This window comes from Miniopterus natalensis, chromosome 4 (genome assembly GCF_054644295.1).
Source record: "Miniopterus natalensis isolate mMinNat1 chromosome 4, mMinNat1.hap1, whole genome shotgun sequence".
NCBI lineage: Eukaryota > Metazoa > Chordata > Mammalia > Chiroptera > Miniopteridae > Miniopterus > Miniopterus natalensis.
This window is the reverse complement of record NC_142084.1, coordinates 30,426,942-30,440,534: the sequence shown is the minus strand read 5'-3', so window position 1 is coordinate 30,440,534 and position 13,593 is coordinate 30,426,942. Positions and strand designations below refer to the sequence as shown.

The 13,593-nt window shown below is 40.3% G+C and overlaps 1 protein-coding gene and 1 pseudogene across 1 annotated transcript in view; one reads left to right on the top strand and one right to left on the bottom strand.

Annotated features, from left to right (window-relative positions):
• The window catches only part of LARP1B (La ribonucleoprotein 1B), a 79,108-nt gene extending 67,084 nt beyond the window's left edge, over positions 1-12,024 (bottom strand). The window contains exons 1-4 of the mRNA XM_087816479.1: positions 11,534-12,024; positions 2,653-2,711; positions 2,200-2,259; positions 185-359 (exon numbers count right to left, since the gene is read on the bottom strand). Coding sequence (XP_087672605.1) covers positions 185-359; positions 2,200-2,259; positions 2,653-2,711; positions 11,534-12,020 — 781 coding nt within the window. The 5' untranslated portion in view covers positions 12,021-12,024. The remainder of the gene's footprint in view (positions 1-184; positions 360-2,199; positions 2,260-2,652; positions 2,712-11,533) is intronic.
• Positions 2,797-3,236, top strand: LOC107529764 (large ribosomal subunit protein uL15 pseudogene; annotated as a pseudogene).
• Positions 12,025-13,593: the final 1,569 nt, after the last annotated feature.

Here is a 13,593-nt window from a genome sequence, read left to right as displayed (position 1 = left end):
GATTTTAATAGTTCTCATCTTAAGGAAAAAATTGTGACTATGAGGTGATGGATGTTAACCAAACATTGTGGTAGTCACTTTGCAATATATACATATATCAAATCATTGTGTTCTATACCTTAAACTAATACAATTATATCTCAATAAAAAAGATGGGCGGAGATGAAGTTATAGATGAACTAACCTTTCTTTCGTTGATTACTTAACTGAGCTTCATCCTCACTGACATTTTCACCAGGACCATCCAATTTTGTTTCTCTGGTTTCTTTGCACTCAGTGTTATTTCTCTTTTCAAATTTGTCTTCTCTTTCTTTTTTATTTTGTAGCTTCTTATTTCCTTGGTTGATGACACTCTGACACTGCAAAAAGTATTTCTGAATGAAGTAACTTCTGTGAACATTTTCACTAACATATCCAAAATCTGTGGTAATATACCTTACCTAAATATTGCAAAACAAATACCACCTTTTAAAAGATAAAAAACTACCCTTTGAAAGACACTGTTAAGAGAAAGTCAAACCACAGGCTGGGGGAAAATATTTCCTAAGTATTTAATAAAGAACTTGTATCAGAAATATACAAGGTATGGCAAAAGTAGGTTTGCAGTTGTTTGTATGGGAAAATAATACATTAATACATAATAATACAAGAATAAACTGTCCCTTGTACTCACAACTGTAAACCTGCTTTTGTCACACCCTGTATATAATAAACTCTCAAAATGCAGTAATGAGAAAACAACTCAATTTTTGAAAAATGAGCTAGAGTTGAACATACTTCATTAAAAGATATACTGATGGTAAATGTGTATGAAAAGGTGCTTGTCATCTTTAGAGAAATACAAATCGAAACTACAATGCAATACCACCACATACCTACTATAATGACTAAAATTAAGAAGGTCCAAATATTAGAGAGTAAGTGGAATAACTAGAATTTTCATAGTGGCAGTGGGAATAAAAAGTTTAGTAGTTTCTTGAAAAGCTAAACAAATAGCTACCATACAATCTAACCATTCCACTCCTAGATATTTACCCAAGAAAAATGAACACATATATCCATACAAAATTTGGTACACAAATGTTTATATAACAGCTTCATTTCTAACAGCCAAAAATTAAGTACAATCAACACAAATGTCCATCAATAGGTGAATGGACAGTGTTACATCCATTCAATATTACTACTTAGCAGTAAGGAATGAACTAGGTACACACAACACAAATAAATCTCAAAAAAAGAGAGCATACTGCCTGGCCAGTGTGGCTCAGTGGTTGAGCATCCACCTATGATCCAGGAGATCAAGGTTCGATTCCCAGTCAGGGAACATGCCTGGGTTGCAGGATCATCCCCAGTGGGGAGCGTGCAGGAGGCAACCAATTAATGACTCATCACTGATGCTTCTCTCTCTCTCCCTTCCTCTCTCTGAAATAAATAAAGACCTTTTTTTAAAAAAGAGCATAGTGAATGACTCCACTTATGTAGAAAATGCAAATTAACTGTAAGTGACAGAAAGTGCATCTCTGGCTCCCTGGCATGATGGGGGGAATCACAGAGAGAATTACAAAGGTAGGCGAGGAAACTTCTGGGGTAATGGTTAAGTCCGTTATCCTGATTGTGGTAATGGTTTCACAGGTTTATATATGTCAAAACTTATCAAATTGTGCACTTTATGTATTTGCAGTTTATTATATGTCATTTATATATCAATTAAGTTAAACTAATATATATTATCTACAACTACACACCACACAAATTACAAACAGCAAAGTGCACAGTATCAAATGAAAACACGTATAACCACATATGCTACTCCTCTAATAATCCCCTTAATGAAATACCTCAAAAACATCTTTTGGAGCTTCTTTCACTGTTAAAATTAAATCAAAATTCCATTCATTGAACATTTCTTGATATATACATATACATATAAATCATATGTGTACATATATAGTTAGCACTTCAACACATATTGGAAATATTATAAATCAGAAAAAACTGCATAAATTCTGAAATGTAAAATGAATGGTCTTTAAGACATATTATATTAAAATGGGCAAAACTGTGAAAAGGGTAGCTGTTGTGTTTTCAGCTTCTCTTTATTAATGTAATTCTCTAAATTTGAAGTAAAATCCATTCTGCATGTTGAAATGAGAATCTTTTCCCTATATATAAAGAAAGCCTTAAAACAATACTCACTCCAGTGTTCACTAATTCACTTGGTGTTGGCCAATTCGCCATATCGCTGAAATCACTAGCCTAAGAAGTAATAAATAAGTGTTATGTCTGCAAATTAGAAATTTTAAATAGAAAAATATTTTCTAAAAGTGAAAGCAATTTTAAAAATCACCTACGTTCAATTTACATGCAGGCAATTGCCAAATTAATCCAAAAGCTTCTCCAAACAGAACACTGAAACAAGAATGCCCTGGTCTTATGATCTAACTCCTAGCACTATCTAATGACACTGACTAAATTTACATAAACAGGATAACAGGAGCGCATGGGAGTTTGTGTAAAAGCTACAATTCTCTAGTATATTAACTTTAAACTGCCATCAATAATACAACTAGAAGAAAAATACACAATCTAAGAACACAATTTTCAAAATTAATATAGAGTATCTAAGAACTACTTTGTGTAAAGACATACCTTGTTGGGTTTCTTTGTCTTGAGTTTTCCTGCTTTTACAATTTTTGGGGAACTGAGCTCTAAAAAAAATACATAGAATCACTTTTACAACCACTTCATTCAATATATTTAACCAAGTAACCTTCTTGTATCTCGGCCACCAACATGCCTTCCAGACTGAGGAAGACCTGGAAACTTCTGTGCCATGTGAGCCACGGCCATGCTTGCAGTGGCACAGGAAGCACTTGGGAGGCCAAAGTAATGATGGGGGCTTGCATCACCACAGGATCAACTTTGACAAATATCACCCAGGTTACTTTGGGAAAGTTGGTATGAGGCACTACCACTTAAAGAGGAACCAGAACTTCTGCCCAACTGTCAACTTTGATAAACTGTGGACTTTGTTCAGTGAGCAGACATGGGTAAATGCTGCCAAAAACAAGACTGGAATTGCTCCTAACATTGATGTGGTGCAATCGGGCTACTACAAAGTTCTGGGGAAGGGGAAGCTCCCAAAGCAGCCTGTCATTGTGAAGGCAAAATTCTTCAGCAGAAGAGCTGAGGAAAAGATTAAGTGTGTTAGATGGAGGCCTGTATCCTGGTAGCTTCAAGCCATTTGGAGGGAAGTTCATTAAATGCTCAAAAGTGCTTCTGAAGGAAAACAAAACAAAATAGGGCAACCCTTTTCAGGACCCCTCTCACATGCCGAAAGCTTTGCTTTCTTTACACAATAAACCTTTGTACTCTTTCCAACAAAACAAAACGAAACAAAACAAAAAACACACAAAAAACAAAGTAACTATTATAATACCAATTTCAGTAAGTATAGTCATCACCATTTCCAACAAAATCCCAAGATCTGAGACTCAAATTCCTAACAAGAAATGAACTACATTTCACTAAAGGTAGATTCAAATTGGTCTTCAGTATTCAAAGCAAGAAGTGCAAAATATTAAGTATAAACTGATAGACTAATCTTTTCAATAACAGAACACATTTAAAAAATTAGAAATATAACATGTTTAAATACAGCAAAATTAGTAACTCAATTTCCACTGGGATGCATTTTTTCTATAAAATTAATACACGTTCATTAAGGAGCACTCAGAAAATAAGTCAGAAGACTTCAAAGTATTTGTCCTTGAAAACATACAAGTTTGGCAACTATAATAAACTAAGCAATCAAAAATAGGTCTCTGTACAAGTTCGCACAAGACTATTATGCAGTCGCCCCTTATCCCTAAATTGAATAAGAACACAGTGGTCAAGGCCTGGCAGGTGTGATTTGGTGGTAGAGCCTCAGCCCTCGCACCAAAGCGTTGCGGGTTTGATTGCCGGTCAAGGGCAGGTACCTGGGTTGCATGTTAGATGCCCGCCCCAACTGGGGTATGTGTGGGAGGACACTAATCAATGTGTTTCTCCCCCTCTCCCTTCCACTCTCTCTAGAAAAAAAATGAAAAAAAATGAAAAAATAAATGGAAAACATCTCCTCAGGTGAGGATTACACCACCACCAAAAAAACAACAAACAAAATAAACCCATAGCAGTCGACATTATATATATGTTATACTGTCTCCAAATGAAGTTGTACACTTATAGTTGGATTCACTATCTAGCAGGATAACCAGATAGTAATGTCTTCTAGCTAAACACGACCCAAAGTAGTAAACATTGAAAAGCAGAATAGCCCGGCTGGGCGTGGCTCAGTGGTTGAGCATTGACGTAGGATCCAGGAGATCGTGGTTCGATTCCCAGTCAGGGCACATGCCCTGGGGTTGCGGGCTTGATCCCCAGTGGGGGCCATGCAGGAGGCAGCTGATCAACAACTCTCTCATCACTAATGTTTCTATCTCTCTCTCTCTCTCACTTCCTCTCTCTGAAATCAATAAAGATAATGTTTCTATCTCTCTCTCTCTCTCACTTCCTCTCTCTGAAATCAATAAAGATATGTTATAAATAAATAAATAAATAAATAAATAAATAAATAAATAGTAGAATAAACTTGGGATCTGCACCTACATTAAATACAATAATTTAACAAAACAAATCCCAAAAATCTCGGCAATGACCAATTTATCGAACAAAAGAGTACAGTATTTGTGTTAATAGCCAGATGCAAGTTTAAATAAGATACAGATGGCCCAGGACTTATATTTTACTTTATCATGGTGCAAAAGCAATAAACATTTGGTAGAATTGTACTTCCAATTTTGAATTTTGATGTTTTCCTAGGTTGGCAATATACTGTACGATACTCTGGTGATGCTGGGCAGGGAACTGCAGCTCCCAGTCAGCCACACAATCATGAGTGTAAACAACCAATGCCCTCAGTGTAGTATTAAATGCATTTTCAACTTAAACCATATTTTCAACTTATAATTGGTATCGGTATATAACCCCATCATAAATCTAAGACCATTTGTACTTATTCAAACAAAGAGGGATGAAGGACAAAGGGTGAAGATGTCACAGGAATGGGCACTCAGGGATCTTTAATACTGTAGTAACTATTTCTAAAGCAGAACAGTGAGTATGCAAGTATTTGTTTCACTCTTCTTTATACTTAAAGGTACACATACATATGTGTATGTGTAAATGTGCCTAAGAATAAAACATTTCACTAACAAAAATAAGATAAAGTAGTAAAAAAAATATCGGCAAGACAAAAAAAAAAATGAAGGTAGATAAAAAACCACCAAATTTAATCAATAATGTTTGCCTGAATATTATCTAGAATTACACTGATGTTCTATAAATACTATGTTTATTTTATGCAAGTTATACAGTATAGAATATGTGGGGAAATTTTCTGACGGGAAAATGAAAAAACATGTTCCAAAATAGTGCTAAGTCAAGTAAATTAAGTGCCTGGTAGTTACAAACTACATCCTTTTACAAATTATTTGATATAATGAAAACTAAGAAGGAACAGGCAACACAAGTAAGTTTTATATGGCTTTATTACAAATAAATTGGACATAAATAATCACAAAATTAAGGTCAAAATTTAAAGATAAAAACTATTCTGGCCACATAAAAACAAAAGTAAACTTCTAAATTTCAATACTAAATTACACAATTAAGTTATTAAGAAAGTAGAGAAAATACTTGAATGTAAGAGTTCATCTTTCTATTGATTTAAAAATCAGTATGATCGAATATACTATCCAAGCATTGGTTATAACCTTTAGCTAAAAGTAAAGAAGTAGGGGAGGAAGGATCTTAAGCTTTATTTCTTCACACTTTTAAAAATAAAAGGAAAAGATTTTGATTTCAGTAAATTCTTTTGGACTCAAAAATTTTGGATTTTTGTTTAAATTTTAATCTCTCAACTTTAGTTACTCGGAAAACATAATGGGGAAATTTTTACATTTACTCTGTGGAATCTATAATGCTGACATTTTATTAATGGTGTATCTTTATGGATACATTGTAACTGGGATGTTTGTTATTTTCTTCACCATAATTTAATCTCATCACTGAGGATATGATAAATTATGTTGGCCAATGTGGTTGGAGACTCCAGGATAGTAAACATAAAAATATAGAGTGACTTCTTAACATTGGTTACTAAATGGCCCTTCGAGTTAATTTACTTTTCCAAGATTAAGACTCCTAAAACATTCCTGTTCCAAAGTCCCAATTTCTTCCATGGAAACAATAAGTTTCCTGATTAATATTCAGAAAAAGAACTGAACTTGCAAAGCCAGCACTCCTCACTCCTTTTTTTTTGTTTTGTTTAGGAGCTAGCTGTCCATAACTGCTCCTTCATGCTGTCGCCTTCACAAGGGCAGGATCTCCAACAGAGATAGAAGGGGGAAGTGCATTTGTGCAATGCCAACGGTGTGAACATTTTTGTCTAATTCTAAGTTCAACATCAGGAAGTCCTTTGTGCTGCTTACTTAGACCATCTCCTCAACTCAATCTTTTTTGGTTAAAAGGAAGATAATAAGCTTTAAAAAAAAAATCTAAGTAAAAGATGAACAGGTGATTCAAATAAGAAATACAAATGGTCAAACATGAAATAGTACTCAATTGTACTAATAAATAAATGCAAACTAAAACAACAAAACATTTTTCACCTATCATATTGACAAAAAAGAGAATGCCAAGTGCTGGTCAGCGTATAAAGAAATGGACATTTCTCTCATGCCATTGGCAAGAATGCATAGCAGTAGAATCTTTCAAGGATAATCTGTCATTTAAAATGCATATACCTTTTTTATACAAAACAGTTCCATTTCTGGGAAATAACCTTGAAAGGTATAAAGATGTCTGTATAAGATATTCATTGCGGCTTTGCTGATAACTGTATTTAAATAATTAATCTCTACATTCATTAATATGGAAAAGTTATATTATGGTATAAAATAATGTAAAACTTTCAGAAATAAGAGAAATTTGTATGTACTGACTGACACAGAAAGAATTCCACCAGGTTTTAAATATAATTTGAGAGAGAGAGAACATGTAAAACAAGCCTAAGGAAGGATTTTTCATTTCCCCATGTTTTAACTAAAATGGAAGAAATTACCCTGTATGTCATTAGAGAAAATCTAAAACTGGAAAAGCCAATTTAAAAATTTTAATTAAAAAATATATGTATATATGTGTGTGTGTATATATATGTACACACATACAAATATATATATCTTTTCAAACTGACACAACCTAAGGAACAAAATGAAGCTACTAGTGGCTCTAAGTGTGTGTGTGTGTGTGTGTGTAAACAAGTATGTGATCTTTTTATCTCCATTTTTCAATCATTAGTGAGATACTATCTATCTTTTTTTGAATAATATACCAATATCTTTAAAATATTATTTAACCCTATTAACCCTAAGAATCTATAAGGAAATAATTCAAAATTGATAAAGAAAAAAATTCACTTGAAGAGCTTGGATACTGAAAACAAAAACTACAACATAACAGGCAATTTTACTCATTTAATTTTCATGACCATAATCTTTAGCAAAGTTTTACTGAAGAAAATGTATTGGTAGCCCTGGCTGGTGTGGCTCAGTTGGTTGGAGCTACATCCAGTATATTGAAAGGTTGTTCGATCCCTGGTTGGGGCCAGGGGTGCGTGGGGAAGGCAACTGATAGATGTTTCTCTTTCCTTCCCTTTCTCTTTCTCCCTCCCTCTCTTAAAAAAAAAAAAAAAAGGAAGAAAACCCATTGGCAATTATCAATATTTCACAATTTTATTATATTTAAGAAAAAATCTAGCAAATGTCATTTTGCTACGAGTGCCTTAAAAAAGTAACAAAACCTTAATTCTCTTACTCTAAAAATAGGAGTATCCATTTGTAGTCACTTGAGAGCAACTTGCCAACGAATAAATACAGTGACCTTGCAACTCCAGTTATCTATCCTAGAGAAAATCAGACATAGAAGTTATCTATAAAAATGTTGTTTGAAACATCCAAGATGCTGCTGATCAATAGATAAATGGCCAAATTAACTATGTCAGTTATATTTATGGACCGCTTCTCAGCAATTTTTAAACAGGGTTTAGATTAAAAAGGACCAATATCACGGCAAGAAAAAAAAAAAGTGTAATTATGTTGCGGGTTCGATTCCCATTCATAGCTGGTATGGAGGAAACCCTCTATGTTCCTCTCTCTCACAGAGATGTTTCTCTCTGTCTCTCTCCCTGCCCCCTTCCTCTCTCTCTAAAGTGAGTAAAAACATATCCTCGGGTGAGGTTTTAAAAATATATTTAATAAATAAGTAAATACCTCACTAATGGTAACGAGAAAAAAGGATCAATCAACACTCTAAATGACTGGAGATTATGTTCTAAATGCACACATTAAACACTACATTTGGAAATAATGGCACAGGTCTAAAAGGATATTCCATAAACTGGTAACATGGTTATCTTTTTTTTGAAGAGGACATCAAAAGTTATGTCCTTATAAGAAGAATGTATTTATGTATCATTTATATAACTTACTTAAAATGTTATTAGGGTAGTAACAGTTGGGGAGTCAGCAGATGTAGGGAGAAAAGAGGGATCTGATTTTTTAAAAAATGTTTTTACTGATTTTACAGAGAGAGAGAGGAAGAGGGAGAGAGAAATACATCAAATGGCTGCCTCCTGCATGCCCCCCACTGGGGATCAAGCCCAACCATGGGAGTATCCATGCCCTGACCAGGAATCAAACCGGTAACCTCTTGGTGCTCAACCAACTGAGCCACACTGGCAAGGGCTAGAAAGCTGATTTTTAATATGTAAAATGTAATCATAGCTATAGCTAAGTAATTACTAAACCCCATGCTGTGATTTTAATAAAGGTCCCCAAAATAAATAAAACTACTTTAAACAAGGTTAGGAGAGATTGAGAAACAATTCTTTTTGGTTTCCTGACTGAATTCAAAACTTCAGTGACACTATTTTAGGCCTCTGGTGGGGCAGGCTTTGGTTGAAAAGCAGGTTTTATCTGGATTACCAGAAACAGCAATACACAGGCCAGAACCCTCCCCAAAGTAGAAGAAAGTGTCTTATGAGGACTGAAGAAGATAATGCCCCATGTATAGCTCCTAACAGAAAATTCGTGATTAACAATCCTGAAATACTCCCCTACATTTCCTATAATGTTTCTATCTCTGGTAATAAACTTTCTGGAAAAATGCGGATGGAATCCTTGTACCTCGTTAAGAGAGCGACTGTAAGTCCAGGATTGGCCATGACAGACATGCTTTAAGTCTCATCCCAGGATAATTAATATCCTATAGGCCTACTGACAGATTATTGTATTAATTTAACACTCCCTAAGTTTTCACTGACTCTGGACACTAAAGGTCCTCTGCAGCTATTTCATTATTCTTGAAGTTGCAAATGTGCTTAGGAAAATAGGAGGCCAACACACCCAGTTATACAGATGGCACTCTGGTATAAGGAACTGGAAGTGTTGAATACATCCACTTCATTCATTTAAAAGACCCATAAATCTTGCCAAAAGCCTAGTTAGTAACAACATCTGGACTAAAACCCTAAGTCTTTCAGACAGTGCATTTCTACACCAGCCTTCTAAATTACCTATTCTACTACAAATAAAAGTTGTAGTAGATGCCCGGCCGGGCGTGGCTCAGCGGTTGAGCATCAACCTAGGGTCCAGGTGATCAGGGTTTGATTCCCAGTCAGGGCACATGCCCATGTTGCGGGCCGCAGCCGATCAATGACTCTCTCATCACTGATGTTTCTATCTCTGTCTCTCCCTCTCCCCTCCTCTCTCCGAAATCAATAAAGATATATTTAAAAAAAAAGTTGTGGTAGAACAGGGTAGAGACAGAATTGGAGAGACTATAAGTTACGACGCTACTCCAAGTCTGCAGAATAGAATTTCTGCAGGAACAGAATGGATTCCACGAACAGGAAGCATTGCCTACAGACACTAGCTAAATCAAACCACACCATACATACATCAAGCATCAGCTTGTTCTTAATTTCCAACAAAGATTAAGATACCCAATGAAAGCACCTGTAGGTTAACCAATTATATTAATGTTAAGTATTTTTCACAACGCTATTTTCAATTAAAACTCCTCTTACCTTAATGGTTTAAAAACCTCCCAAATTCATTTTACAGTCAACAAAGACTTTGGAGTTTTTTTGGTAGTTCATTGAAAATAATGTATAACTGTGTTGAGTCTAGAAGTGTGGGGGGGGGATAACCATTAATATTCACTAGGGCTTTCTTTCTCTTAGCTAATTTTATGGAGATTTTGCTTTAAGATTTTTGTTCTCTTCAGTCAGTAATAGTAGTCAACAGATTTTTGCAGCTAGAAGAGAATGATAGCAATATTAAATTTAGAACAACTTTTTAGGTAGTTTTTCTGCAAGTGTCACAGTTTATCAATAATGATGAATATTAGTGTGCAAGAGCTAAAGAAATCAATTAACACTTGTCTCACTCTACTGGAGTTCCTCTGAAGAAATGCTATATACCTGCAATACTATAATGCATGTCTGCAATAATCACCTTACACTTATACCATACCCTCTATTGCAACTGATCCTCACAGACCTATAAACATCCTCAAATTTTCCCTATCCCACTGTTAACCTTTAATTTTATGAAAAAGTGAAAATCTGCAAGAAAACTGCTGTAATTTCTATATTAAAAGTTCAGTTAATCTACAACTTAATTTAGAAAGCTTTTTGTCTTGGTTTTTACTACTTCCATTTAAACTTTTTTTAAAAAAATGCAGTTGCTACAACCAAAATAAAGTACCCAGGGCCACTGGTCAGCATTCAAAGGCAGTGACATAATCTAATCTCCTCTAAAGGGAGATCTGTTAGAAGACTACCATTTCCCTACTGTGCAATCCACTATCATGTCAACTATCCTACGTTAATTATTTTCCACCACAATCACAACTAAAAGCATTTCAGTAGCAACTACAGTCTAGAGCCTCATTTTTAATTCTATCAGTGTTTTGAAGACACTGAAATGTCCAGCTTACCAATTATTTCACAATAAAAATAACAGCCGCGCTTCCACATATAAATAAATCCCCTTGTTTCACTTCGTTTTAAAACGCCCACGAAAACTTTTCTATAGGGTAAAACTACAGTAACTCTTCCTAAACTTAGCTTTTCCAAGCCCTTACACACGTGGGGGGCAAAACCGCAAGACCCCGCCCGCCCAGGGGCTCAGCGGCGTTCCCACCCTTCAAGGAGAAGCCGAGGTCCCACCTCTCCCAGCCGCTCGGGTCCAGATGTCCATTTATGTAAATAGGCAGAGTGAATGACACCTTGGAACAGAGTACCTCTGACTGACAGGGAAAGGAGGCTTGCCCCTCCCCCGCCCAGAGCCAGCCCCGGTAGCCAAACGAGCCGTCCCCAAAACACCGCCCCCCCCCCCCAGGTGCCCAGCACAGAGGAGCCACCGACCTGCTTCCAGGGACTCCACTGGGGGCGGCGGCGGCTCCGACCCGGCTGGGGACAGGTGCTGAGGCGGCTTTTTGGTCCAAGGGTTCTCCTTAGGCAGCAGCGGCTTTTCTTCGGGGCCAGCCACCGCCTCCTCCGGCCGGGCGTCCTCGGCCGGCGGGTCCCGCGGCGGCGGTGGCGGTGGCTCCCCGCCGAAGGGGCCCCCAGGCCCGCGCGCCCTGTGCGCCAGGTGCAGCGCCAGAGGCCTCACGGGCACGGCCGCCTGGGGCACGCTGTGTCCCAGCACCGGCGCCGGCGACGGCTCTCCCCGCGCCCCGGCGCTGGTGGCGGTCGCGGCCCTCTCCTCCTTCGCCGCCTGCTTGCCCTCCGGTTCGGGCGTGGGCAGCTGCTCGGCCTGCCGGCTCACCCCGGGCGACGGCGACTCCTCAGCAGCCGCTGCGGGCGGCTCCTCCCGAGAGTGAGCGGCGGGCACCGGGGCGCGAGCAGACATCGTCCCCTTGCCCCAGCCGCCCCAGCCGCGGGGGGCCCGGGGCCAGGGAGGCCGGGGCCAGGGAGGCCGGCTGCCCGTCTCTCCGCCGGGGCACCCACTGGCTCCGGCCTGGGGCACAGAGCCCGAGAACCCGGCCGCCGTCGCCGCCGCCACCGCCGCCCGCGTCGGCCGAGGCCGTGCAGCGCCCGGCGTGCCGCCCCTCCCCGCGTCGAACGGAGCGCTAACCGCCCGTTGGCTCAGCCTGCCTCAGCGACGCACGCCCCGAGCCAGCCAACCCGCGCCGGGCGCCGCAGCCGCGAGCCGCGAGCCGCCAGCCGTCACCTGGCGCCGGCAGCCCGGAGGCGAAGCGAGCCGGCTGGAAGACCTCTAGCCGAGTGTAATCCGCGCGCGCCCCCACAGCCGGTAACTGCTCGCTGGGCGTGAGGGGGCGGTCCGAGGGGGACGGCGGGGGCGGGGCCTGCGGGAGGAGCGTGACGTGGCTACTCACCGACCCGGGCCCTCGCCGTGGCCGCCGCCCGCGGAGGCTGACTGATTAGCCCGCCCTGAGGGCCGGTCCCGCCCCAGCGGCCCGCCGAGGGGGAGGGAGGGGTAACTGGGCGATTCTGAGCTTGCGGGCTAAGGCCGCCCGGGCTGTGGGCGCCTGGGCGGGGCGCGCACCGAGCCTCTGTGACTCGCGGCGGACTTGATGGGACGCGGGAGGGCGGCAGGGCGAGGGAGGGGCGGGGCCGGCCACGCACGTGGCGGCCGGGGCCCCTCCGCCGGACGCGGAGCTGGAGGAGTCCCGAGGCGAGGCGAGGCTGCCGGGCGGAGCTGGAGGAGTCCGGAGGCGAGGCGAGGCTGCCGGGCGGAGCTGGAGGAGTCCCGAGGCGAGGAGAGGCGAGGCAGCCGGAGCCGCCCGCCGCGGCCGCTCCTCAAGGACCTGGGGCCTCCGGTCGAGCCACACCGCACCGACGTCCGTGGTCTCGCCTGGTGAAAAAAAGCCCCTCCGCCCCGGCGCTTTGGGGCACCGCGGTCACCTGTAATCAGGAGCCTCGTCCCGAATGAACACAGTGTAATCTGTAGGTAACGGTTTAGGAAACCTTTGCCCAGGCTGTTCGTCCAGTGCGCTTCCCCGACCCTAGTCCCACCCACGAGACGAAAAGGGCTGTTGGGCAAAGCCAAAGTTAATGTTTCTCTGGCTTTTAAAAATTATCTCTTCCCTTTAATTTGTAAAGGGAGCACTTGTTTACAAACTAACGATATCCCAACTATGTTTTCCGGGAATGGATATATGTTAAAAAGGTACAAATGTTTTTATTTTTTAAATCCAATGAGCTTTCTAATTGCCACTTAAATCAAAGAGGGATGACATTGGTTTCATGTGCGTGTATTTATGAGTTAATAACGTGTACGCTCTGGGTTCAGCTTTAGGGCTGTCAAACTGGACAGGCAATTTGTACAGGAATCACGGCCCACGAGTCGCACTTCAACCGCGTTAAGGTTGAAATTGATATCTTATTTACTCAAAAATTGTACCAGGCACAAATTATTTAATTTCATAAAGCTAATAAACTATGCAAGTATTACAACAGCT